The sequence below is a fragment of the Syngnathus floridae genome, chromosome 1, assembly GCF_059516105.1.
Source record: "Syngnathus floridae isolate MCC-2025c chromosome 1, RoL_Sflo_1.0, whole genome shotgun sequence".
Taxonomy (NCBI): Eukaryota; Metazoa; Chordata; class Actinopteri; order Syngnathiformes; family Syngnathidae; genus Syngnathus; species Syngnathus floridae.
Genome location: NC_142413.1, coordinates 8,824,413 through 8,851,670, shown reverse-complemented (window position 1 = coordinate 8,851,670; position 27,258 = coordinate 8,824,413). Strand labels below are relative to the sequence as shown.

Here is a 27,258-nt window from a genome sequence, read left to right as displayed (position 1 = left end):
TTTTCGTTTTTCCAGCAGAAAAGCAAGTATGTTTATTAAGCATTTTTAATATACATGGGGGAAAAAAAATCCACTTTGTATGATACAGAAAGTAAATGAACATTGAATGTACATACGGAGAGATATTTATAGTTCCAGCCAACCCAAGATGGCAGACAAAACACTGAGTGAACTGTTGAACTGATAAGATTGCAAAACTTTTTTCTTCGTAGCGGACTGATGATGTTTGTACATGCGATAGGTCGCCATGACTATAGTCCTTGGCGAAAACAGCATACCATGAAGCAAAAATATGACAGCCTGTAACTGCAGACTTGTTGAAAAATAGATGTTTCTTTTTCGTTCTTTCCCATTTTGACAGTTTTTTTCCATTTATGGCTTTCAAGAGTAAAATCCAAACTCTTTTACGCCGTTCCCGTGTCACTCCCATTTGACCCGTTGACAGCGTTACACACACACGCAACAGAACTGCTTTTAGTTTAGCACCAAACTAATGTGGACAATAACACCGTGGATTCTTATGCACTCGCAAAAAAATATATGAACACACAACTGAATGGAAAAAAACAAAATCCCATGGGGACAAAAAAAACCCAACCTTTTCTATCCTTTTTGTCATGAAACACTTAAAACACAACATGAGTCCAAAAATAGCTGCAGGCAACTTGTCAGAACGCAACAGCACCATGGTAGAGCAACAAAAAGTGGCTTTTTTCCAAAATAATAAATATGCTCTTAAATCTCCAGGACTATTTTTAACATGGAACATACAGGGATTTTTGGAGAAAGGCAGCCTATTGATAAATCCTGGTGTTCATACTCTATAGACATGAGAAACTCTGAAAACAAATCATCACAGACTGTGGCTAAAACAAGGATGGGCTTCCAGAGTAAATAAAACAAAAGCACGTCTATCGTTTGTCTCTTTCCAAAGTGCATACACTTCTTTTTTCCATTAAATAGCATTATGTTAAATTATAATGATAGTTTTGCACGGAGAAGGCTGTAACAGAAGGTAGGCACATTGAGTATCAATCCACGGAAAGCCTCGAGGCAGCAACCGATATTACCCAAACCACCCCTTTGACCCCCGATTGTAATTGTAAAATTACAAATTATAATATTTTGAGATTCTCTGAATGCAGTTGTTTTGGCACGTTTGTGACCGTCGGCATTCAGGAAGGATTTGCGTGCTTCTCAAGGAGGAAACAATCCAGAGAGAAAACATTCTTCATGCAAGTCTGATTGGATGCAATCCAGCTGTGGCTTAAATTGTGAATGTGCCGTCTGTTTGTCTCTTTTTGACACCGGCAACTATAAAGGGGTCTCCTTTTTGTAGTTGAAGCTGGGGTCCGATCCTTCAATCTGCAGTCTGAGAGCTTGTTTAAGGCTTAGCTCAGTGTCTCTGACGGGGTAGCTCTCGAGGACATCCCGGTGATGGCCTCGGTTCTGAGGGTTGCAAGGAACCGACACACGCCCCAGGTAGACCTGATGGCCCTGTAGGTGGTAGTTGGGGTTGGTCATAATCCCATTGCGTTTCTTCTCACTGCAGCTTTGTTTGTGGATGAAAAGCTGGTCTTGCTGTGCTGAGCCGCTGATCACCACCTTGGAATGGAGGTCCTTGGTGATTGATTTATTGAGAGCGAGGCGCTTATCCATTTGGGTCATCTCGTACTCGGGTACCTGGCCTTGCATAGAGCCGCCGTTCTTCGATTTTTTCTTGTCAGGCCCTCCTTTACTGTTCACGGTGCCATTTACAATCTTGGTTCCCTTTGTCGATTTGGATCCGGGTCTCAGCAGTGACCAGTCAAAGTCGTTGGACGGCGACACCTGACCAAAGGATTTTGTGGTGGAGGACGGCGAGACGATGGACTGTCTACTGCGGCTGCGGGGTAGGGAGTGTTGCTGGATTTGTTCGGTGAAGGTCATGCTGTGGAAGCTGTCGATAGGAACCGTCTGCGCAGTGGCTGTGGACGACGTGGTTCTTAGGGACGAGTTCTTGGAGCTTTTGAGCGAATTGTTGGATAGTGATGATTTCTGTCTGTCAACCGTGGAGTCAGGGGAATCAGATGGTGAACTGAACGCATGAACGGGCCCATTGGTGAGACCGCGTCCCGTTGACTGCAGATCTCCTGCACCGGTGCTGCCGGAACTGCTGGATTTGATGGTGAGCGACTGCATTTTACCTGTCATTTTGTCATCCATGGTGTGCACCGGTGACGGATTACTGCCGTTTAATGATGTGGCTCCGTACTTCTCTAGAAGTTTGATAATGGTGGAGTGACCACCTTTGGCCGCCACTCTCATTGCCGTGCGTCCAAATTGGTCGGCGTGGTTTGGGTCAGCACCGTTTTCAAGAAGTATCTGGACGACGTCAATATGACCCTCCTGGGCGGCAATGCCCAAGGCCGTTGCACCCTGGTTGCACGTGTGGTCGACTCGTGTGCCGTTTTCTATCAGGTACTGCACAACTTTGGTGTGTCCTTGCCAGGCCGCTGACTGCAGGGCGGAACGCTTCTCATTGTCACAGGCATTGACGTCAGCGTGGTAGTTGATGAGCAGCCGCACCGTTTCCAAATGGCCCTGCCAACAGGACACGTGGAGGGCTGTCCTGCCCTCCGTGTCACATGCTTCCACATTGGCACCATTCTCCAAGAAATACTCTGACATTGCCAATTGGTTTTCCAGCGCTAGTATGTAGAGCGTTGGGCGTCCGTCGGCGTCCTTGTGGTCAATGTCGGCACCGTGGCTCAACAGAAGCTCCACGACATCCCGGTGACCTTCCAACGCCGCCACCCTGAGAGCGTTCCTCCCGTCGTAGCCTCGCTGGTCTATACATGACTTGTTGTCTAGGAGGATTTGAACGCAGTCGTAGTGTCCTTCCTGTGCGGCCAGGATCAGCTGTATCCTGCCATCATTGTCCACCTCTGTGCATCGAGCGCCTTGCTCAATCAGTGCTTCGCACACTAGCCGGTGGCCTTCAAAGGATGCCATGTGCAGCGGCGTCCAGCCAGCGTCGTCCCGGTGGTTCTCATCCAGACCTCTGTCCAGCAGAGTCCTTACCACCTCCACATTGCCCTGAGCAGATGCAATGCTCAACACCGTCCTGCCCTCGCTGTCAATGCTGTCCACGGCCGCTCCCCAGAACAGCAGCGTGTTGACGACTGATGCGTGACCCATGGATGCAGCTGCGAGGAGAGGGGTGCGCCCGTTGTTGTCTGTGTGGTCTACATCGGCACCGCCTTCCAGAAGCAAATCTACGACATCTACATGCCCTTCATAGCCGGCCACCAGGAGAGGAGTCATGCAGTCTTTGTCGCAGTGGTCTACCTCTGCTCCCCTGTCAATGAGAAGACTCACCACAGAGGCGTGGCCTTTGCTGGCAGGGATGCAGAGAGCTGCCACCGAAAGGGCGGTCCGACCATCCACGTCCTCATGGTTGACTTCCGCCCCGTGGTCCAGGAGGTGCTCCACTATCTCCCTGTGTCCCATATAGGCAGCGGCGATGAGGGCTGTTCTTCCTTCATTATCAGCCTTGTTGACTTCAGCCCCATGCTGGAGGAGGTTCAGCACTATGTCCTCATGCCCGCCCCAAGCGGCTGCCCTCAAAGCTGTTCTGCCGTCAGCGTCAGTGCAGTCCACTTTGGCACCGGCATACAGCAAAGCGGACACCACCTCCGAGTGTCCGCCCCATGCAGCCGAGCGTAGCGCCGTCCAGCCGTCGTGATCTGTGTGGTTAATGTTAGCCTCGCAGCCAATGAGGCTGTTGACCACTTTTGTGTGGCCCTGCCTGGCAGCTAGAGTGAGCGCCGTTTGTCCATGGTTGTCCTCCAGCTCCATGTTGGCCCCTCTGGAAATGAGCAAGGTGACAACATCGAGGTTACCGCTGTACGCCGCGTTGGAGAGCAGAGTTCTAGCGCTAGAGTCACACTGGTTCACAGAAGCTCCGTTGTCTAATAAAGTTCGTATGGAGTCCTCTCTCTCCAGGGCCTGTTGTACAATACATGAAGCGTGGTCGTCTTCGTTGTTTACGTGAGCGCCAGCTTTGACTAGAAGCTGCAAAACCTCCTGTTCCCTTGGTATAGAGGTGGTCAGAGAGTCTTTGGTAGGTGTACCGTTCCAGACCATCCAGAGAGCCAGATTGAAGGGCTCCATCTGCAAATTGGAGTTCACTAGGTGAAGTGCAAATTCTTGCACTTCGTGGGGTTTGAGCTGTTTCGCCCGGCAGGTGTAACTCATAGCCAGCATCCGGTGTCCCTCTGCACCATTGCATAAGTATTTTTGCGTACAGTGCTTCACGTCCAGAAGCCACTCTGCAAAACTGTAGTGGAAAAGGATTTTACTGCTCCCAAAACCATTAACCAACAATTTAGAGAGGATGTCCATCTTTTTCTGAAACTCTTCCATTGTCAGCGTGGTGTTTTTGGTCCAGACTGCGTGGTACAGTTCTTTGACTGTAAGCGGCCTGCACGTGGCCAGGATGACGTTGAGGATGGGCTGGACTTTGGCAAACTGTTTCCTGACAAACAGTCTCTGGCAGAGCCACAGGTAGAGGCCGTTCAGCGTGCCTGGAATGTCGCGAATCTCGCGAAGCATAATGAAGTTCTCCACCACACCGTCCAGTACTCGCTCCAGGTAGAGGAAGCACCCGCTGCTCTTGATGTGGAGCTGGTTGAGCATCTCTGCCGTCTCCTTAGTGAGATGCTGCCTCAAGGCCTCCTCCTGATCCAAGCGGTGGAGGATGTACTGTTGGACATCCTTGACGATGTAGGCCTTGCGCAGGTCGTCCAGGCTAATTTTCCGGAATCCTGAGTGGAAGAAAAAAAGGATACTAAGATAATTGAAAAATGACAAAGAGTTACTGTATTTTACCATGAAAACTTTTTCCCCCTGCGTCTTCAACAAATATGCAGGTTACCTCAGGATTTTCTCAGCCATAGGAATGTAACAATTTCATCCCAGTATGACAGTATTGATAAGTCTTAATATGACAAATGCTTCAAGTATCACACCAAGGTAATTGAATGCTGGTTATGATTCTTCTCTGGAACTGTTTATTTCCTTTGAAAACATCAAACAGACTGTTTTTTGTTTTAAATTGAGAAGTAAACATGATTTAAAAAGCGAGTCATTTACTTGCTCCATGACTGAGGTTCAGAACAGAAGCTACCTTTTTAACCCTCTTTGCATGAGCGTTAACTACAGCATCATCTGCATACATTTAAAAATTCACATTATTACATATTTTGGGGAGATCATTTCTGTACAGGGAGAATAACAGGGGACCAGGTATTAATCCTTGCCGCACACCGACAGAAACCGATGATTTTACAGTCAATTTATTGAGGATAAGTATGATCTAAGCTACTGAATTGCTTCTGGTGAGAAATTGAAGTCTATTAGGCATGTAAGAAGAATTTCATGGTAAGCGATTGTCAAAAGCCTTTTTAAGGTCAAGAAACACTGCACCAGGGATGTATAGCCATCCAATTTATGTTTCGCCTCTACCACTCCACTGATTACCGACTTAGTGGAGTGGTTTACTTTGAAAACAAATTACATAGGATGTTAATTAAAGGAACTAGCATTGAAACCCTAACCCTAACCCATCTCTCAACGACCTTGGAAACGACTGGAAGTATCAAAGTCTGGTGACTGACTGGCAACTAGTCCAGAATGTAAACTGCCTTCTGCCCAAAATTAGATGGCATACACTCCAGCTGATCTGTGACCCCAATGAGGACAAGCACTACAGGAAACGGATAGATGGATATGCAGTATGTCTAATTAATCATTGAGCTTACGATACCAATATGTTACGGTATCTTAAGACTAACGTTAAAATCATACCTGGTACTTATCCATTGATTTTGTAATTTTCAGATAATTAGGCTGAGCTAATTCGAAATTTCCTAAGGCACTGGCTAACTGACTAAAACACATCCTTTTGGAGGAAATGAGCGTGTCATCCCTCTGGCTGCTGGCAGGAGAGACGATCAAGCAGCAGTTAGCTTTGAACTAAGGCAATGAGCAGTGAAGGCAAAACAAAGCCGAGCCGAGTAAATTCACGGGATGCTCTTACAGTGGAGGTTATTTTAACATCAACGCATGCATATGTTACGGTTGACATGTCATCTTGAGTGGAAGCATGACCGCAAGAATGCCATAAAATGTGAGGGATTTGTCTGGCCAAAACAAAAAGCATGCCAACAGCAACACAGTCAAATGAAGTACGAACCGACCTAAGCGCAGAAATACATATCCCCTGCTGAAAGAACACACGTCATTTGACGCAATAGCCTAAAATTTGCCAGCGCAATGGGCGTAAAGGTTAAGAGCACGACATGAGCTGTGGTTATGAGAAGCTGACATACGAGCGAGGGGGCGAGAAATATCCCACCGCCTCGCTAATTGCGTGTGGCACGCTTCTATCGCGGCCTTCTGCTGAGTGAGACGAGGTTTAATGAACATCTTTGGGATGATAAGAGTTCCATGATGGCATTCTCCAAGATGCACTTTCTTGCACGTTAAAGCCATCTGTGATCTGTGCACGCCGGAGAGCATTTGTTTACGATTCCCACGGTTTTCAGGGCCAGAGGGACTACAAGAACCGATTGGGGGATTTTGTCACATATCTTTGTGCAAAAAACAATGAGCCATGGACAAATGTAAATTAAGGATACATTTGATCTAAAAAAGTGAAGTTTGCTCTTTCTTTCTTTCTTTCTTTCTCTTTCTTTCTTTCTTTCTTTCTTTCTTTCTTTCTTTCTTTCTTTCTTTCTTTCTTTCTTTCTTTCTTTCTTTCTTTCTCACTGTATACGGCTCAGAAATGTTCTAAAAATAAAAATATCATAACATTATTTAGTGTAAATGACTAATCAGTATTTCCCACCAACTTCAGGTTATGTGGGACCATCGAGGACCCCTGCAAATGTTTATTGAACGAACGTCTACCATATTTTTGTGTGATTGCCTTTAACTTGTAATATAGCCCCGATGGAAGAGGCACCAGGCATCCAACTTCTGCTAAAACTGACACGACTGTTGGGATCGCAGCGGGCTTGTGGAATTTTACTCCCTCGCGGCAAGGGAACCCACACCTGGAGGATAGACAGCAAACACGAGGAGCAGTTCCCATGCATGTAGTGTAACTTGAAGACAAGGGATCCACAACGACTTTCTCATCTTGCGGACAGAGTTTTAAAAGATAGTTATGCTTGAGTGTATGCATAAATGTGTATGCATAAATGTAATGTTACATTGGTACACTTATATACAATAAACAAAACAACAAAAAACGAATGACCCTAACCCACTTTCAATTTATTACTGCATTGCACCATTCACCTTTTTCTCCCGCCGCCGCCTCCCTTTATTTTCTTTAGCCGCATGACTTTTTGCTCCAATTGCAAATCAATCGTCTCACAATAGCAGAAATACAGAAAGATGCATGACCCCAAAACAATTGTAGATTGCAATGTTGTGATTTCTCAAGTGAGAAATCCTTTACTTGGCATTAGTCCTTTTATCTTTCATCAGAAACAGTTGAGAGTATCGCAATCTGTCTACTTTTGTTCAGGCATTTTAGGATTTTGAGGTTCTGTGAGGTGGGACTCATGGTGGGTGCACTTTGTTGAAGATCATGCAATCACATGGAAACTTAGTCCGAGTGTGAGACTCTGACGTCAGACTCTCTGGACGCCTTCTACAGACATTCTGGGTTTGCGCCAGTTGGGAAAGCCACAAGCTGAGCCAAGGGGAAGAGGCCATTAAAGGGCTCAGATGAAAAGGTAATGTTTTGCCTTGAAGTAGATCTTAATTGGATTTATTTGCCGAGGGATCCCGTGTGAGCACACCGTCTGCTATGCAGCTACGCTGTGCTGCGCTGCGATATCTCCTCAGCAAAACAATATAAAAATGCCTTTCTACAGCATGCAGCAAACATTCCGTGGTCGCTGACGCACAAATTGCAAGGATAGAAACCATCAGTGGATTAGAACTATTGTGAAGTTGAGCCGCTGCTATGTATTTTAAAAGCAGGAGTAGAAAAAAATGCATTGTCATTCATTTATATTATAGGTTGTAAACAGAGAAAGTCGACCGTCACAGACCGAACGGACAGAATGTTATTTTCCGGAAGAGAGTTTGCTCCTGCCTCAATTTACAAGGTTAGGGTTAGGGTTAGGGATTGTATTTTTTTTTTCTTCAGATCAATACCCAAATTGGTAATGTGCCCCTCCTCACATGATGTCTTGTTCGGGTTCAAAAACTTTGGAAAGGTCATAAATGGACATTGCAAAAATGAAGGCCATTGAAGTATTATTATTTTTTTATGGCACGTGCTTATCACAAACTATCCTGACTAATTTGTTTATATACGCCAACCAAGTAACTCTTACCGGTGTATAAAACCTGCTGGTTAAAACAGGTGCAAACCAATCTCTTGGTTAGTTCTAGGGTTAAGATTAGGATTCCTCTGGACCGGTGGTCTTTGGGTTACCTTGTTCCATTCCTACAGCAGTGAGATTTACGCAAATGTTTATTCAAGTGGGAAAGTGCTGTGGTTGATCGCTCATCTATAATATGCGTATGCTAACACAGAAGTAAAGTCATAATTTCCATCCATATTTGAATGAAAAACATAAATGCAAAATAGGAAGTGGTGGAGGTACCCTCATTCCTTGCAAACTATTCCTAATCTCTTATGTCAGAACCTGCGGAAACTCTGGACGAGCTGACAATGTTTAACTCAAACAAACTGTGACCTATTTTAGGCAGGAAACCCTGGTGTATTCGATGATGCCAGTCAAGAGTGCATTTTCGACTGAATCTCAGTTAAACTGTTTCCAGGAATGCAATCTGTAGCTTGGCTAACTAAGCCTTCCAAAAACTTCATCTTGTTCAGTCAACAAAGCTTCGACTGTAGTGGTTGTGTGGTCGGTTTTAGCTTCGAACAATAGTGGCAGCGAAACAAGCAACAAATGCCACATTCATCAGTGTGAGAGATGCAGCGCCAGAGTAAAAAGGCCTCTCGGCCAGCTGCTGCTTGTTACAGAACTGGATAGCAGCCACAGGAGACACAGCCCTACTTACAAAGGAGTGACTGTTTTGCATTGGAGATTTTTTTTGTTTTTTTTTTCAGATTTTCAAACGAGGCTGAGGGCATATGTGCGTCAGACAAACTGGTGGCATGACCTCATGGGTCCGTGGTGCAGCGTCTCGAATCATCCGCGTTCCTCTTTGTGGGACGACGTCTTAGGTCGGTAGATCAGCAAAGAAAACAGAAACCTAAGCCTGGCTGCCCTCAAATGCTCCGGCAAAGCCATGCGCGACAAAGCCTGCTCAACAGCTGCGCCGCTTGCCCCTCCAGTGCACACCAGAGCGCCAAACTCCCTGACACAAGTATGGGGACCAGAGACCACAAGGGACTGCAGACAAGTGTGGGTAGTTCTTCTGAGAGCGATATTATTTTGTTTGCTAAGTGCTCTGTTTATCTCTCCATGGCTGTTTCTGAAGAGACTGTTGGAGAAAATCATTTTTAGCGCCGCTGCGTCAAAATCGTTCTACTCAATCAATTATGCGGCGCTGGAGGCGACGCTCGTGTTCAAACATGCCCGCCACTAAAGTGCCAGCCCGTTTCCAGTCAAACCTGCTGTGATGTAACGGAACAGGTCTGAGAAGGGAAGGTGTGTGTGTGTGTGTTTCGGGGGGTTTACGCCAAGTACAACATTGAGTTCAGTGGCTGGACCTGTGACGTTTGAGTGACAGAAGCTTGTTACAATGCAACAAGACACTGATCTATAAGGCTAGTGCACCTGGTCACTCCAACGTATTGCAGAGTTATCGCCGTATCTCACACGACTTCTTTCGACAGCACAGCTGACAAGTACTCAAATAACCTGCCAGGCCAATAAGTCTTGCTCCACATAAAGACAGTATTCTCTGTAACGATTAATGAGTCGGTTGTGACAAGACCATTTAAACCCAAAATCTTGAAGTTGTCCAAAACAAAAATAAAGTCCATAATAGCGGCCGTACTTTTACAATAAGCAAATCAAATCTCAACTTATCACTGGCAACATTTACAAGCGATTTTTCGAAACAAGCCTAAAGTAACCGCTGATGAGTGGCAATCGTGGCTACACGGATCCGCTTACAGTTACGACAGGCAGCGCAAGAACGTGAGTGCAGGCCCAAGTACAACAGCGATTGGACGTGACCTCGCGGAGGGAGGGTTTTTTACCAACTTGGACAGGCGCAGGTCTATACGCGTTCATGGCCTATATATGCATCCGTGTAAAATGAAAAGCGTACCTAAATCCGGCAGTCCGTTAGGGTGTACTGTCCCGTGCAGAGCGGACTGAAAGGTTCAAAATTTTCTGTGCACTGTCACACTCCAAGAATGTGCACACGTATTTCATGGGTGCATACACGGTCATTCCACTGTGTAAAAGCTATGATTGCTAAGCATTTCAGCTCCATGCTGGATCAGATTTCTTTCCATTTTTGTTCATCAATACACTTGATGACTTTCCGCCGACCGTGTTTCGTCACGTCACCGGCACAACAAATACGCACATCGGATTTTATTCATTATATCCAAACAAACCAATGCCAGGAAGATCTAGAATCCTTTTGATGCTTCACGGGCAAAAGATCCAGACAAAAAACATCTATGTAAATCAACAGCAATGCTTTTTGCCTTAGAGCAGAGCTATCATTGGCAGAAAAGATCTACTTAAAAGCAATGATAGCAAGAACAAGCAGAATATGCCAGGAATTCCCTCTCCATACTAAAGTCTAATTAAGACCCAATTATAACACCCGTTAATTAAAGCATAATCCAACAAGTCTACCTCTGTCTAACTGCTTCAGAGCCTTGGAAACATGATAACCCTCAACCTAAGTATTTGGTAGAGATATGCCACATACCAAAGGGCATCACACAAATTCGTCTGCCAAGTCACTGCAGTGGCGTTGGTGGAGATAGACCTGTAATTTAAACAGCCGTCAGACTGCATGCTGGTGAAATTACTGTATTCAGACGGGATTAAGGTCTTTATTAAGGTCTCATCTCATGTGCTAGTCAACTTGCAGCCTGAAAAAACCCTCTTCCTGAGTGGATGTTAGACGTAAATGTGCTTGTGGGATACAGCTTACTACTAGGGTGGCATTTTGGGAAGTGTATTATAGCACGTTAAAAAATGTTCAAACTCATTAAATTGTTTTAAATTTATTTATCAGCATAATTTGGCTCCAATTCTGAGCAATTGTCTGAACGATTTGAGGTGCCTACAACGGCATCCAAAATAATTAGCATGTGTTGTGGGGTATGTTTAAAAGTGTATTAGCTCCTCGATCTGCTAGGTCTGTCATGATTGAAAAAAATGCTTAGGATGTTAAAATTCAGTTTGTGTGCCCCTTAAATGTTAGAAAATAGAAAAGTCATTGGCTGAAAAGATTTTTTCCAAAAGAATTTTCTTTTAACAATTAATTTACAACACAGCGTAATTATCTTCCCATCTCCTAATTCGTCAAATACGTGTAACCCCTGATGAAGTGCTCGATCTATTTAGTTCCAGTCAGTCTTTTGCGTTGGTATGTCTCAATCATATTGATCAAGTGATTTACGAACAATTCAAAGGCATCTTTGTCTCACTTGGGGGAGCATTCCTTCAGTTGGGAAGGAGTAAAACAACCGTACTGCTTTATGACTATTTGTGTTGTCAGCATGCCAAAAGCTCTTGCGGTGACCTCCAAATGAGGCAGCTGACAAAAAAATATTATATACAGGTAGATGTTAAAAATGACATTGACCTTTTTGCGGCAGCTCTGCGTTACGATTCGTCTGCAGGCCTTGATGACAAAGGGCATCTTTGAGAGATACAGCGGCGCTTTAAACAGTCTCTTCTCCTTTGTGATTGTCTGCAGTAAATCTGTTGTGTCTCTTGGCAGCTTGGGCTAAAAGAACGCGCCATTTACGGCGGCGGGCACTGTGAGGTGAAGGCTGTGATTCACGCTGTTACCAGGGTGGGCTATGTAAGCGTCGTCTGCGAAGAGACCCATCTCTGAGTCACATGTAATTTCTACTGCACAAAAGATCGGAATTTATAATGGCTCCTCCCAGGGATGACCAAAGAGCTGTAAAACATGACGTGGTTGAAGACCACCAGATTAGTTTTGGGTCAAACGGCCCTAAACTGTGATGAGTAGCGGCCACACACTGAGTAGCTTTCTCCAGCCTGAGCTTGGAATATCGGCGAGTTAATTACAACTGTGATTCATTACTGGGGGGGGGGGGGGGTTAATGAGAGCATGAATGTGAGGCTAGTTCAAAGTTTGAAGAAGGATCAAATTGGCGTGACAAAAGAAATGATGGATGTCCTGATTGGGGATATTAACCTCACTGAACTTATATCGTTTCCTTTTTTATCTACCCATCTCTTCAGTACTTGAAAGCTTTATGCTTTATAGGCAGCTGAAAAGACATCAAGAGTTTCAAGTCCTATTTTTAATAGAACCAGATACATTCTGTAGAAATTATACCAGTGAGCTTTTGTCAAATATAGAAAATGTACAAGGTAAAGGACAAGGTAAAGTTCCTGATTTCAACTAAGGGTGTCTAAAGTCTTGAAGACTAAGGGTGTCTAAAGGGTATCTAAAGTCTTGGCGACTCAAAGTAAAGTTGGTAGGAGCCCAAGTAGACTAATTGTCTTGACACCGCCACTTTTTAAAATCTCTCACCCACTCTCTTTGAAGGATCCGTATTTAAAACAAAACCGTCTCATTTGCAAGCCCTACTCCATGTCTCCGCCCTCTTCTTTTCTCTGTCTTCTGCCCCAGAGGCCTTATAAAATTGCCTTGCGCTCTACTCAGCTCCTGACCAAAATTGCCACCTAAGTGTTTCCACTCCGCTGCCCCTTTCAAGGCTGTACAGTAGCACTGCACTCAGTTGGGGGGAGGTACTGGAAAAGCAGCGTTGTCCATAGATTTGCAACATACTGCTTTTTGTCAGTGTGAAAATTCCAAGCTCGACACGGGGGAACTTTGGGGCGTTCTCATAAATGAATGGTCATAACATGCGACTGCCCGGGAGATCCAAATTCGCATCCTGATCGTCACAAACAGAAGCATCGTTGTTTGTAAGCCGAGCGGATGCGAATGAGGCATTCTACTGCCGGACTCAGAAAAGCCTCCTTCCTGCTCTGGTCTCAGAGGTGTTAAAAAGTTCCCAGAGCGCATTCCAATGCGTGAGATGAACACAAGGAATAACAGTTGAGCAAGGGAAGAAGAATCGAGAGTTGCGCTCCCCAAGGGGATTGAGGGTGGTGGTGGTGGTGGGGTCATATCTGTCAGGAAAAGTCAATTCCAACTAATGCTTGATAGCACGTGTCAGACTCCAAGAGACAACTGCACTTCTCCTCACAAGGAGTCTTGCGGTCATGGTCCCCTGACTAAGAGTTTTATGCTAGGCTCATCCAAAAACCCCAAACCATCGGCAGCAGGCAATAATCGGCCTCCTTAAAACAGTTTCTGGAGAAGACATTAAAAGGGGTAATGCCTTAGAGAATTTAAAATGGGGACCATTTTGACCAACATTTTCTTTGTGATAATATGCCATAAATGTAACCCAACTCAAACGTCGGTTAGTTCATTGAATGAATTATGGATGACCTCGGAGTTAGCTTCATACAGGAGGGTGGATGGGGGGGAGGGCTTGGGTTACGATCATCGAAATTTACAACATGTAGTTTGAAAGAGTTTCAGTGTGCAAGCCAACCACAGACGTCAAGGGACTGTAGGGGTGTTTAGCCTTTGATTTTAATATTTCACATTTAAGGCCGAGTAGTGACCTTTGATGAAAAAATGTGTTGTTCAGATTTGGGTACAAAATTGTGTTATGTTCATGTCATAGGGTTAGGGTTAAAAAGAATGGAGGCGGGCCACACTGAATGGGGCTATGCTATTTTGTTTGTGCGCATGTCTTCAAGAAGCAAAGTCTTTTTTTTTTTTATTGTAGTCAACGCAGAGCGGAAGAATGAATCCAGACAAAACAAAAAGTGCTGCTAAAAGCATCCGCAAAGGAGGAAAGCCAAGGCCATTGTAGGCTGTGCGGAAACGTGCCAGTGCACAAACTCAATACGATAATACAGTAAATGAGGTGCTGCAACACATCTGGAAGCAAACGTTCACATAGCAACACGTGCGGGAAGAAGGGTGATATTAAAATCTATGGCCTTCGTTCCTTTCAAAATGGTAGAATCACGTGATGAGGAGTGAGAGTCCAAAGGAGTCTATCTCGATTTGCTGGGCAATTTGAAGCTGCGCTTGATGAAGGCCTGGGATGCCATCAAAGAGCCACTATAAAAAGGAAACGTGAAAGGAGGCGGTCGAGAAAGGAGGAGGAGGAAGATAACAGCTGTTTATCACATTTTTCCCAAGATGAAAAAGCCTCCAAAATGGCAACAGACAGGCGGCGATCTTGAGGTCTGCGGTAGGTGCCATGTTTAATGGCTCTTACCCTTGAAATAGTTGACAGATACTCAAACACACCAGAAAGTGTCACACAAAATGACAAATTAAAACTATAAAATCCAATCCAAAACCATCTGTACAGCCAGTATTGGAAAATGAGAGTAGGCATTCTTTGAGCTGTGATGGCTGTCCAGAATTAAATCTAGTGCAGACCCCTCCAGTTCTGTTCATAGAAGGATGGCGGGACGTTTTGGATGTTAGACAAAAAGGAGGCTTTGCCAAGTCTTGATGAATGTTATATGACGAGCGTGCATCACAGTCCCTTGGTTGAATTAGTGGACACTGACCAAATCCTCCAGGATGACCCTTACGCCTGTCCGTCCATGCTAGCCAGTCAAACACAACGACATTTAAAGATTCACTCCGTCCCACATCAACTAAACCACTTGTTTACAGCTGTTTGGTTGAATCCACATTATTATTCAAGTATTTAGTTAGATTATTGTTACAGATTGAAAATCTACATAAGTGATTTGAGGTTTGCATGTATTTATAAGGAGGGTTTTCTGTCCGATTTGTTGTGTTGCTCCACCTGTTACCCATACAAGGAAGTTTGCTGTAAAGATTATTATTACCGTATTTTCTACACTATAAGGCGCACCTACAAACCTCCAATTTTCTCAAAAGCCGACAGTGTGCCTTATAATCAGGTGCGCCTTATATATGGACCAATATTGAGCTACAGCAGGCGTGGCCAAAGTCCGGCCCACGGGCCAAATGTATATATCTTATATATGGACAAAGTTTTAAAATGGGCCATTCATTGAAGGTGCGCCTTATAATCCGGTGCGCCTTATATATGGACAACATTTTAAAATGGGCCATTCATTGAAGGTGTGCTTTATAATCCGGTGCACTTTATAGTGCGGAAAATACGGTACTGTACAATTTTCAAAAAACATACTATATGTAAAAAAATATGTGCCACTAAAGAAACGGAAATCTGCTGTAAAGCGAGAACCCCAGTGGATGCTCATTGCACGGTGTCCAAATCAAGCTAGAAAGAAGCAAGACAAAAGACAAGATGTCTCCTCCCTTTGTACAACTTTGAACAGCTTGTCACCCTATTGTTCCGTCTTGACACAACACATTGCAAATTCTCACCTTGGACGCACATAGTATTGTTGCAAACACATTTTCACAATGCCCAGCTTTGGGCCGTGAACCAAAATAAAATATGCAAAACGATGCCAAAATGTGGGGTTAGTTTAGTTTCATTGTACCGAAATGACCTGGGCGCTGGATTTTGGAAAGGTAGAGTTGCGTGTTGATTAATGGGACGGCGGCTGCTGATTAACAGCATCTGATGTCATAGGACATCGGGCAAGCGCCGCACCGGCTACACCGATGTCATTCAGGCACGATAAGATGCTCGAGATACAACTTGGCAGCAAATGAAGTAAAGTAGCAAGACTAACAAGTGTTGTGTGAGTGTATTTTTTTCTTTTTACCTGTGAAGAGTTTAGTAATGGCCTTATTCTGTCTCCGTGCAGAGCAGATGAGCAGAAGCCATGGCGGCAAGAACTCGTGATGGTTGGCGAGGAGTTCGGCGATGGTCCTGGGGGAGCCCGGCGGCGACCTCTGATCCGCCTCGCCCAGTTGGCCGCCCTCATCCACAGAGTCCACAAGCAAAAAGAGAGCCTGTGACGGTGGCTTGGCGCTCAGGAGAGGCAAGAGCACACATCTGAAACAAGATGGAGGGAAATGTGATAGTAGATGAGCAGAGTTGATGGAGATACGGGACATTCGGACAATCTTTTTGCTTTGACTTGTGAGCAACAATTTGAGATACAAGCTGTATGATGGCAGTGAACTCAACTCATTTTGGCAGACAGCAAACGATTCTTCACAAAAGAGGATTCAAACTATGACACTTTATGACACTTCCAAATGATGTTTCCTGTTAAACTGCACAAAATCTAGAGAATTACAAACGGTGTATTTCAAAGGCATATCATTCGCCTCAAAATATGCTAGCCTAACACCAGCACAATGGGAAAGGCCAGAGATGAGCTAATAGATAGCATCGATGTGGAGAGTTTACACTTGAAACCAGGGAAATGTGAAAACAAGCGGTGAAGCAACACATACAGCCAGACATGCCAATACTCAGCCATTTATTCTTTAAATGACTAAAATTCAGTCACTTACTGCAATCGAAACTCTAGTTTGTCTCCGTAGAGTTGCATTATATACACAGCAGAAGGAATATAAATTAGTCATGCAGAAACTGATTAATACATTCTATTTATTTTTGTAATTATATTATAATGTGATTTTAGAAAGTAAAATATCTTGCTATTGTTCTCAATAAAACAAAAACAGGACAAAGATTAAATTAATGGGGCGAGACATTCGTTTCATTTGGGAAAGATAGTTGATGACTATAATTTCCCTCTGCGCTGAGAGGTGCACATGATAGTTATGTTTAATTGGAATTAGTATTGATATAGATGAATTATTTCATCCCTTTCAGCAGTCCCTGGATCCAAAAAGCTTGAGGACCTCTGGCCTACCTTTTATGAGTAAGTTACTAAAGCAACAACTTTTTGTGCGAGGCATGACATCGCTCTGATATGAAGGCCAGAACTTCCTAAGTAGGCGTTTAAGTACACATCCATTGAGTCCACTGCACATTATTTCGGCTCACGGCAGATGCATTTATAATTCATCTGGCCTTTTTGTACCGGCCTGTGAGCTAATGTCTTGAGACGCTTTTATTAATATGTAATATAATTTGCTTCAACAGCGGTACCGAATGTGGATTGTAAATTAAAACCAAACTGCACGGCATCTCGCGATGAAGCAAACGTGACGTTCAGCGTTGGGAATTAGACGTCACGTTACAAGTTGTCGGTTTCAATGCTACATTAACCGTTCCAGCAACAGCAAGCTGCAAGCCACACATGGAATCTGGAAGCTCCACTGCTAATGTCACACATGAATGCTAAGTGAACCGAGCGGTCAACAAATGCATTGGAGCTATGCGGAGTCTTCTTTGAGCTCCTCTGTTCTCGTCTAAGCGCCGTGGGCGTAAGACAGGCAAAATGTTGTTTTCAGAGACTCATTAAATTCTAGCTCAATAGCCAGCGATAAAGGATTTGAGAAGTTCAGGTTGGTGACATTTTAATCGGGGCCTACGTTAATTACACTTTTAAAAATAAGATTTGACAAATCAATGAATCAATCCTAAACCCTGAGCACAGGCCACGGATAAAATCGGTCACCTTCCAAGGTGAGGCACGCTCTGTTTGGGATATGACATTACTTGCAGAGCAAGAACACGCTTCAACGCCATCAGCAGTAGAACATGGGTTAGATTCTCCCAAAACATCAGTTTCTGAATAAAAAGCAGAGAAAATAAGCTTTTTGTTAGAAGAAACATGCATTCAGAACTGTGTCTTTGGAGCTAATTTTTTGCGTGACGCATTCATTCATCTGTCCGTCCGTCCATCCATCCATCCATCCATCCAGCCATGGTTCAGGAACATTGATCTCGAAACAGCCTTGAGTCTAAATGAAGCATCTACCTCCTTGGTGCACGTATTTTGCAAATCTCCTCAAACACCATTAAGACGATTTTCCCCGCTTTATTGTGGTCTTACTCAGGCTTGCTCGGCTAATCTCTCCTGATGGCTGCAGCCTGCGGAGAACCTGCAGTGCCATCTGGGAGCGTTGCCAAAAGGAATGTCCATACACGGGGATGACTGGACGTGAATAGCCGTGTCTGTGTTGCCCAGCGAGACAATCAAATCCACAGTGACAGCAAGTGGGCCAGACAAAAGGCCATTGTTCAGCTACTTTTAGGCTGTCAAAGAGTCAAAAGACAAGAGCGGCAGACAAAAAGACAATACGATCTTATTTCGAAATTTTAAAGTCTGAACCAGCAGTGAGTTGTATAAATAATGTACAGAAGTTGTTAAAAAAAAGTAAGCGCAAGAAAAGCCACTTTGCCGAGCAGGTCCGATTGCACGCCTCTCGCTGGAGTCCTCGACATATGTTTAAACTGACACCAATTGCTGTACAGAAGACATGGTGTGAAAGACATTTAATTCACTCACCATCTGTCATGTTGCACTCGCAAACAGTTGTGGGACGAGTAAGGCAGTTGCAAGGTTAAGGCAGCATCAAGCAACAAGACAACTCATTGGAAAGGGGGCTGCTAAAAAATAAAATTACAAGGATGACCCTAAACAGAGGCTATGGAGCCAGGGTGGGTGGGAGATGCAATACACACAACACATGCTTGACTTGATCCAGAGGAAGTCATTATTTATTTTTACGGGAGGATTGCGTGCATTCTCGAATTGGACCTAGCATAGTCCTAGTCGTCTTGGTCAAGAAGGAAACATGTTTAAATTTGATTTCTTATGATTGTTCCTTACTAAATAAAAACAGAAAATCACATCTATTTTCAATGTCTGATGATCTTCTGAGATAAAGTCTCACGATGTCTTCAATCGCTCAGTCATGGGGAAAGAACGCATTGTTTATGTTTTTATTTCTGTGGAGACGAAGGCTGCAGCTGGATTGGTGTCCATCCCAAATTAGCATCTCACTGACAAAAAGTAGGTCAAACTGTAGATGCATGCAACACACTGACAAAGTGCTCCAGAAGAAAGTTGATACTTCCTCTCTTTATTTATCGGTCATACGATGTATTAGACCGAATAATGATTTTCAATCACATACACATGCTACTTTTATAACTAGCACGCATGCCTCGGTTAACTACTGCAAATCCCTCAAGCTCTTCCCAGTCCAAGTGAGGTGCACATTCCTGATGAGCTATCCAACGCTGCCAACAGAATCTGAAATTTCATCCCCCCCCACCTCCGCCCGCTCCCCTGTCGACACTGTGGCGTGTGGGAATCTCGGCAAACTCAACGCACTCGCTGGAGTGGCCTGTAAAGTTTCCTGCCAAGTCTGGATTATCTTTAGCTTTACTCCAGGTCAACGATTTCATGAGGGCCAGTCATCGGATGGACTTGTTAGAAGTCTTAGGTTGTGTGCATGAAACAAACTAACAACTAACAATTTGACCTCCTTTACCTTTAGTTTTTTGTTGCATTTTTAAAACTTAGTTTGACATTTACATCCATCATACAATATGACCTAAGACTTAAATCATCTGTAAACTGCATTTATGAGCTTTATTTATTTATTTTTCTTCTACACTCACAATGTCCGCAAGTAATGTTGAGACAGAGGCTAGCCACAGATTGCTGAGTCATCACTGCACCGTTTCTGCTGCCGCGTCTCCATTTCTGCTCCACTGGATTTGATGTGTCACAAGAGAGAGCAATGGATGGAAGTGGGAGCCCTGTTTTGTTATTGTTGTTGTTGCTTGCTAAAATGAGGCCCTAATTTTCGGCTGATCTTCTGCTGCCCTGCACCACATTAAAGGCATGGGTAGTGTACTTTAAACCTCAAAAAGTAGCGCCGCCCAGTCAAAGGAGTCAACACACCAGTGGAAAAGAAATACACAATTCACCCACGCTTGGCCATGAAAATCTGGCCTGCTTTTGTATAGTTGAAACCGAAACGTGCTCAGCTTTAAATTCTGTTTAGAATGTGCAATAAAACATGTGACATGGCCAATTTCCCCACAATTGCCTAAGAGGAAACATGTCAAATGTTTTTTCCTCATTTCTGGCTTTTTGCCACTCTAAAGTCCCTACCATGAGCTGAAAAGTTGCCCATTCTGTTAAATGTTATTTAGAGACTACTGAGCCACAGTAAATTGACAAAATATCACCAACTCCTTTAGAACAAAGCAGCTTGATAGTGTTTGATGTAGTTGCCATAATTTTAACTCCGGCATCTATTTCTCACACGGTAAAAGGTAAAAAAACAACAACATTTGGTTCAATATGTAATCATATGGCAGTTTATTGTGGGGACTGTAGCAGAAGCTGAACTGGGCCCAGCCATGGAGCCAGATAAGGTCACACCTACTAAACTAAACACTTTTGTGCCATCAGCAAAAAAACAAAAGTGCTGGAATTCGTTTGGCCCACATGACTGCGTTAATTCCCCCTACCCCCCGTTTGAAGCCAATTCTTTTGTCCTGAAGGGAAAAAAAGGCATGTTAGATGGCCTACAGGTCGAGCAGCTGTTGGAAGCATTATTATGACCGCCAAAATTCAGTCAAAACATCGTAGTGAATGATTTGGGAATCGATTGCAATTTCCACCTTGATTGTGGCAAATAGATCATCGTTTTGGAATTGTTTTGTTTGGAATGTACAATACCAACAGCGATGTTGCACACTGTAGAAATCTCTTTGAGATTTTCAGGCAGACCCAGAATGACTTTATTTGCTTAATGTCTGACAAATGTTCAGGTTATAGGTGAGGTGGGTTTACTCCCCCCCATCAATGGCAGGGGTTTACTGTGCTTGTTGTTGATGTAGCGCGAGCACCAGAGCTCATTGTAGTGTCTCACAAAGCTGCGATCCTTCCTTGTTATTTACCATCATGGTGGCGACATACTCATAAAACCCCTACACTGAAAGTTTCAGGTTCCAAAACACTATTGTCATGCAAACAATAAACATTAACATCTATCAATTAAAATCAAATCCCTATTATTTTATTTTCATTGGAATTTTCTCTTTTCAGGAAGTTTTATTTTTCTTTACACTCTTGTCATCACTCCTTCAAGTGATCAGGTCATACACTACTTCAAAAGCAAGAAAGGTCTTGTGGCAACGCAACACTACAACAGCTGAACAAACGTCTGCACAACAATGTGAAGCCCTGTCAGACTGAATTTGAAAGGTACTCCAAAAAAGGGGGCAGGTTTAAAAAAGTCACATTTAAGATATTTTACGGCATCATTAATCAGTTGGCATTAGCAATGATTGATATTGGCTCAGTGTTGCGTGCAAAAATATCAAAATTGATCAAAAACGGCACAATTATAGATTTAGCCTGTAGTAACATTTTTAAGGAAAATACAGGCAGGACTTTCAAAAAGTACAATTTAAGCCTTTTGATGTATCCTAGCACTTGAGCATTTACCCTAAACGAGTGATTGATTTGATTTTTATACCGTAGGATTTTTCCACAATGTGACTCAATGTGATTCCAATTTCATTTGAACCAACTTATCATTTGGATACAAGGTGATGAGTAAAAAAGCTTTCAAATAGCAATTCCTCTGTCACATCTACCGCATTTCCTCCATTGTCATCACTCAATGAGTTTTTATTCCTTAAAATGACATGATTATGACAATTTTACATTTATTTTTTGGTATTTGATGGCTTGTGAATCAGTAACCAGCTCCTGTAGCTGCATGTTAGCCAAGCCATCAAACCACCGGCTTCTTTGGAGCGAGTGTTCTAGCGAGTGCCTAGTTCAAAACGCATTGCTAGAATACAACATTTACAAGAGAAATGTGCAGGTACTTTGCAAATGTGTACAGACTGGACAAACAAACGGTTCAAATCTGAGCTCAAAATGCCTCAAGTCTGGCTTGCCCGCAGGCGCACACAGTGGGAAAAGCAGCGATCGGCTTGTACGCCGCCGACGTCAACCCGTGTCTGAACCGGTTTCGTTGCATTAACACACGACTGGCGATTACTATCAACAAACCGACTTGTTTGCCTTTGACTAGGCCAAAGAATTTGGCAAGGGCCTCTTGCATGCACCCGCTGGCTGAGAATCACAGCTGGACGGGCACCGGTAAAGGCGAAACACTCCTTTTAAAAAAGAAAAAAAAACTGTTTAACAACACCCTTAACTAAATCCAACCTGTATAACTTTTTACTGAGTAGCCTTGGAAGTGTGCAGTCAAAACATGTGCAGCCCCTTGTGAATTTTCTTCCTAGGCTTGTCACGCTGGACCACTGATAAAAGTTTTATTCCCATCCAATTCTTTTTTATTCTTTCATCAAATAGAGCCAACAATTCTGGCACACTGAAAGCAGATAGCCAATATAAATCCGGAGAGAATGATCAGATAATTATTGTACGATGATCCCAATTTGTTCTCGCATTTGATATTATCCAATAAAGCGCTTCGGGTCGAGCCTCGGTTTCCGGCCGACTTCTGATCTTGCCGTGGAGAATTTGTACGTTGGAACATGTCGTTGTCTTTTGTAAATCAGAGTGATAGTTCACATTTGTATGAAAAAACCTTCTAAGCCATGCATTTAAAACAAGCAAAACAGTAAGTAGGGCAGTAAATGAGTGCACACTTTTTTAAGCCTGATGACAACATACACCTCTTTTGTGACCTTGAAATGGCATTTGTGGGGACTGTCACAAACCGACGACCCTCTGTAGTTGTAGTCAAAACAATAAAGAGCAAGGGCCTTGTAATGTGACACTTATTTCATTTCCAAATCAAGACAATTGTCAATGTCCACAAAAATGCCATTTTGAAGCCTGAAAGGCATTATAAAAACAGTTAATGTATTTTTCATTTCCGGAAAACCACATGACAAAGTCGATGGGTTCAAATGAAAATAACATTTCATTCATTTCTTGAAAAACCCTCAATGGTTCTCAAAGTGGAAGTTTTGTTGCCAGTGAATGCTTAAAATGGTAGACTGGTAAAAACAGGGCATTGTTTACAACTTACTTTCGCAAAGTTTCTACTTTCTACATCACTGATGTTTGCCATTGGAGTTTCACTACTTGCATATTGTAACATGCAATGCACGTTCTTTATACGCCAAGTAGGATTATTCAACAAGAGGACTAACCTTTTATTACAACGTCTTCAGTCATTTATTGCATGTCCTTTGTTTTATATTAAAAATACCTTCAGTCCTTGAGGGGTAAAGTGCAAAACAACACAAAAAGGTTGGCTGAAGTGCATCCTGCTTGGGTTCAAACTACGGATTTTAGGTCCCTCACTAACTTGCTTGTTGTTTAGTGGGAGGTCAAACTAGAGTCACAGTCGTGGGTAAACTGAGGCCTCATGATTATGAGCAGATGACAAGTGCTTCCCTGGGAACAAGGGTGTCAGGTGGGGGCAGGGGGGGAAAAAGGTGTTGACTCTGGTGAGCGTTTAAAAAATGATTTACCTTGCCATGACCTACTTTTTTTTCCACCCTGTGCGTGTCTGTGTGTGAAATGTTCAGAGTGCAACAAGCGTCAGCAGATGACTAGACGAGAAACGTGAGTGTTCAGCGCGGCGCGCGTGCACGCCGTCTAATCGACAGTACGACACTCACCACAGCAAACGTTGCAGCCCTGAGCTCAACTGACAGAGACGCAGCATAATAGAATGAGATGCAGCACATGAGATGTCTCTGAGGTATTGGGTGTTCCCACAGAGCAGAAGCAATGGAGTGAAGTGAGAGTTAAGCTGTGTGCTTAAATTTGTCTAATCTATGATTTATGCCACACTTGTTTGGTATAGTGAACGCTTAAAAGACTGCAAGTCAAAATGTTCCCAACTACAAATATTAATCTTTCATATTAATTGGTAAAGTAATTCATTCATTTCCCTATTATGTAGCATCGGACAGCAAAACATCGTGCACACGTACATTTTAAATCACAATCACAAAATTGATGGGGGTGGTTATAATTGGAATCATTTTTCATGTTTTTACCTCTTGAACGCCTCGGTGGGATTCCTCTCGCACTCGCCAGGCTGCAGTGCGCTTTGCACGGCCGGGTCGCGCACCTTCTCCTCGTATCCCGGCACCAGGCCGCTGCGGCAGATCTGCGCCACCAGGCCGCGGATGAAGCCGGCGACGCACAGCGTGTCCGAGTCGTCCGCCCGGCAGAAGTGGTAGGCAAGGCCCTGCTGGTGCAGGCCTCGCTGGGCTCCCTGCGTCGACGTAGGCCACAGCAACTCCGTGCACACTGCTGTTTTCCCACTGCCGGGTCCGCCGACAAGCAGCACCCCCCAGGAGTTCCCGCTTTTCGCCGTACCGGACGTCAGGCTGCTCGGGTTAGCCACGCCTACGCCGGAGGGCTGCTTACTTGGGGTGCCGGTGACCCCGCTCAGGGTGCTGCTTTTCTCCTGGAGGCAATGCTGGATCTTGTGAAAGACCCATTCCCGGCAGTAAAAGCGCTTCCCCTGCAGCAAACTGGTGTGGGCCATTGTGCTGATGCTGGTTCCAGCTAGTCCTCCTGTTCTTCATACAGCTCCCATCCTTCTGCCGCTCACATCCTCACTATGTCAGGCAGTGAATTATTATTCACATTTTATTATTATTCACAGAAACGTAGGTTGAATTTAGATGTGATCTGCTAAAATGTTCCTGCCTTGCAGACGTATCTGGGTCAAAATAATAAAATACGCTGGAGATCAAAAACGGGGCCAAAAATCAAGATTTTCCACCAACTTTTTCCAATGTTTTTCTTCTCCGTGAACAAAGCGCTCCTGGTTGTTATTCTCATGCCGCTTTCGCATGGCGCTCCTGAGCGTATCGGCTGACAGGCTCGACACGATTAGCCATGCGAGCCGCTCATGTATATCCACAGATGCGTGGCAGTGGCCACCAAACGTAGTGTTTCCATTACTTTAACATGGACCGGGCTGGCGGCATATTTTGTACAGTGGTCTCTGGAAAAACAAAAACAAAAGCATATGATTTGTTAATGTCGTACAGCGTTGTTTTTTTTAATTATTATTCACATGTACCCCTCAGCCCGTGACAGCAAACTACTCGGAGCGCAAACGGGAAACTAACATTTCAGTGTGTATCATCATTCAATTGTCAAACGTTATCCAAAACCAGTTCTTTGTTCATAAAACCTCACGACTGTGCTCCTTGTCGATCAGCACAAACAAACAGACTCAAATAGACATGCAACAGAAGATCCAAGGTCTCATTTTCACAAAAACCTACAGGTCAATATTGGCTTTGGACGAGAATCCTATCAATCTAGCTTGCTAGCGATGGGCTCGCAAGAGAAGGCAACGTATGTAGCAGTCTACGCCAAAGGAGACGAATTGCGACCTGTATGTTCAATGCATTGATTCCAACGTGTTGTATGACCACAAGACAACACAGCAGTTTAAACATGACTAAGTGTGATGCTTGCTGTTAGTGTCTTTACTGCCCCCACCCCACCTCCACCCTGTTCCACTGCAAACATCCACGCCTGGCTCACAACAAGCTGAATTCTTGGCAAGCGCCCCTTGCAGTTTCTCTCGTCCACGTCGACTGTAACCCCCCCCCCCCTTTCCTTCCTTCCTATGCGCCTTTAAATCCCAAACAGCTCACATCCGCACTCAGCTGCTGAGTCTGAAATGGGGAAAACCTGTTTGTGTACTTAACCCCCCCATACATGTGCTTTTGTAGGGATGAGATTGTCTTACTGGTTATTCTGCCTAATAACAAGAAATGTTTTATTTCAATGGAGCTGCACCATCTAGCATGCTCAATTTAACCTCTTTGTAGAACGAATTGATATTATTTTGGCTTAACTGGGTAAATTCTCCCTTTCACAATAGAAATTTCAGAAGAATTATAGATATTTGCAATGACATACTTACTTACAATTGCCATAATGGTCCTGCTCATTCACCTATGCCAAAATGCTGAATGGTAAAACAATATTTTTTAAATTTTATAGAAAATAAAACATAATATGCATTTTTAAACCCGAACAACACTTTTGTGTAATTTTTATGCTAAGTAACCCATGGGCAAAATGCATTACCCTGACAAATTCCAATAAAATGTTTGATGTAACATATATTTACTAGTAGCAATCTGCCAAAATTGTTACTTGACATGTCTGAATTTGATTCTGCATTCCATGATAAAAGGTTTAATACACCTGAAAATGTTGTTTAATTTTTCGTGCTGAAAGTTTTGTTCAATTTTTCGTGTATGACACTTGTATATATTTATTTAATTATTTGTGCATTTTAAGAGGAAAAAGGCATTTAACCATAATTCAGGCATTGTGTGCACAAAAACAAATGTTATAATTTTTAGGACCTTTAGACACCTCGCACTAGCCTGAAAATCCTTGAAAAGTACAAAAATTACATGTTAAAACATTGAGGTTTGTTCTCAATTTATCGTGAATTAGAACTAAATTACTGTCATGTGTATTGTAATCTAGAATTGCATGCTGACTCAAATGCTCTTCCAGGCCACATACAGCCCACGGGCCTTAGGTTTTCTACCGTTCTTTAAACTCGTCAATGGTCAGATGTGGACCAAAGTCTTTTGTACGTTCAAAGCAAGCCTCACCCCTTTGCATCCACATTTTTACCCATCGCTTTGGGAGGAGCAACCTACATATTGCGGACAATCCCAAAAAAAAAAAAAAAAAAAAACATCGGGTGCAGATGTTCGATACCCATCGTACGAACTTCAACAAAGCCAGATGTGAGGTTAACGTCTCCCGCCCCTCCCTCCTCGTCGACCGACAGCCGTTTTAACCCAGAAACGGTCGCTCACCTCCAGCCGACGTCTCTCTCCGCCGTGTTTTGTCCCTAGTCGACACCCCGTCTGTCCATTTTCCAAGCGGCAAACTTCACCGAAGCCTTTCGACCGCTGCCGCTCCAATATCTTCATCCGTGCAGCATTCGCGTCTTTCTTTCAAATGGGTCTGCTTATTTTCTTTTCCCCCGACCCCTTGCTCTCTTTTCTTCTCGACGTCTTTTCCTCGCTCTCTCCGATCGGTTGCAGGCTCCTCCTGCTGCCCAGCCGATACACACACAGCACTCCCGGCGTTCCGACTGTGACTCTCCGCCTCCTAAAGACTCGTGTGGATTTTCAGTCCGCCGCAT

The 27,258-nt window shown here is 43.9% G+C and overlaps 1 protein-coding gene across 1 annotated transcript; it reads right to left on the bottom strand.

Moving 5' to 3' along the window:
* Window positions 1–27,258, bottom strand: ankrd50 (ankyrin repeat domain 50). The gene is made up of 4 exons (XM_088375996.1): window positions 26,927–27,258; window positions 24,110–25,071; window positions 15,987–16,219; window positions 1–4,808 (listed from the first exon to the last, which is right to left on the bottom strand). The coding sequence occupies exons 2-4, from the start codon at window positions 24,604–24,606 to the stop codon at window positions 1,315–1,317; spliced, it is 4,224 nt and encodes a 1,407-aa protein (XP_088232122.1). The 5' UTR covers window positions 24,607–25,071; window positions 26,927–27,258; the 3' UTR covers window positions 1–1,314.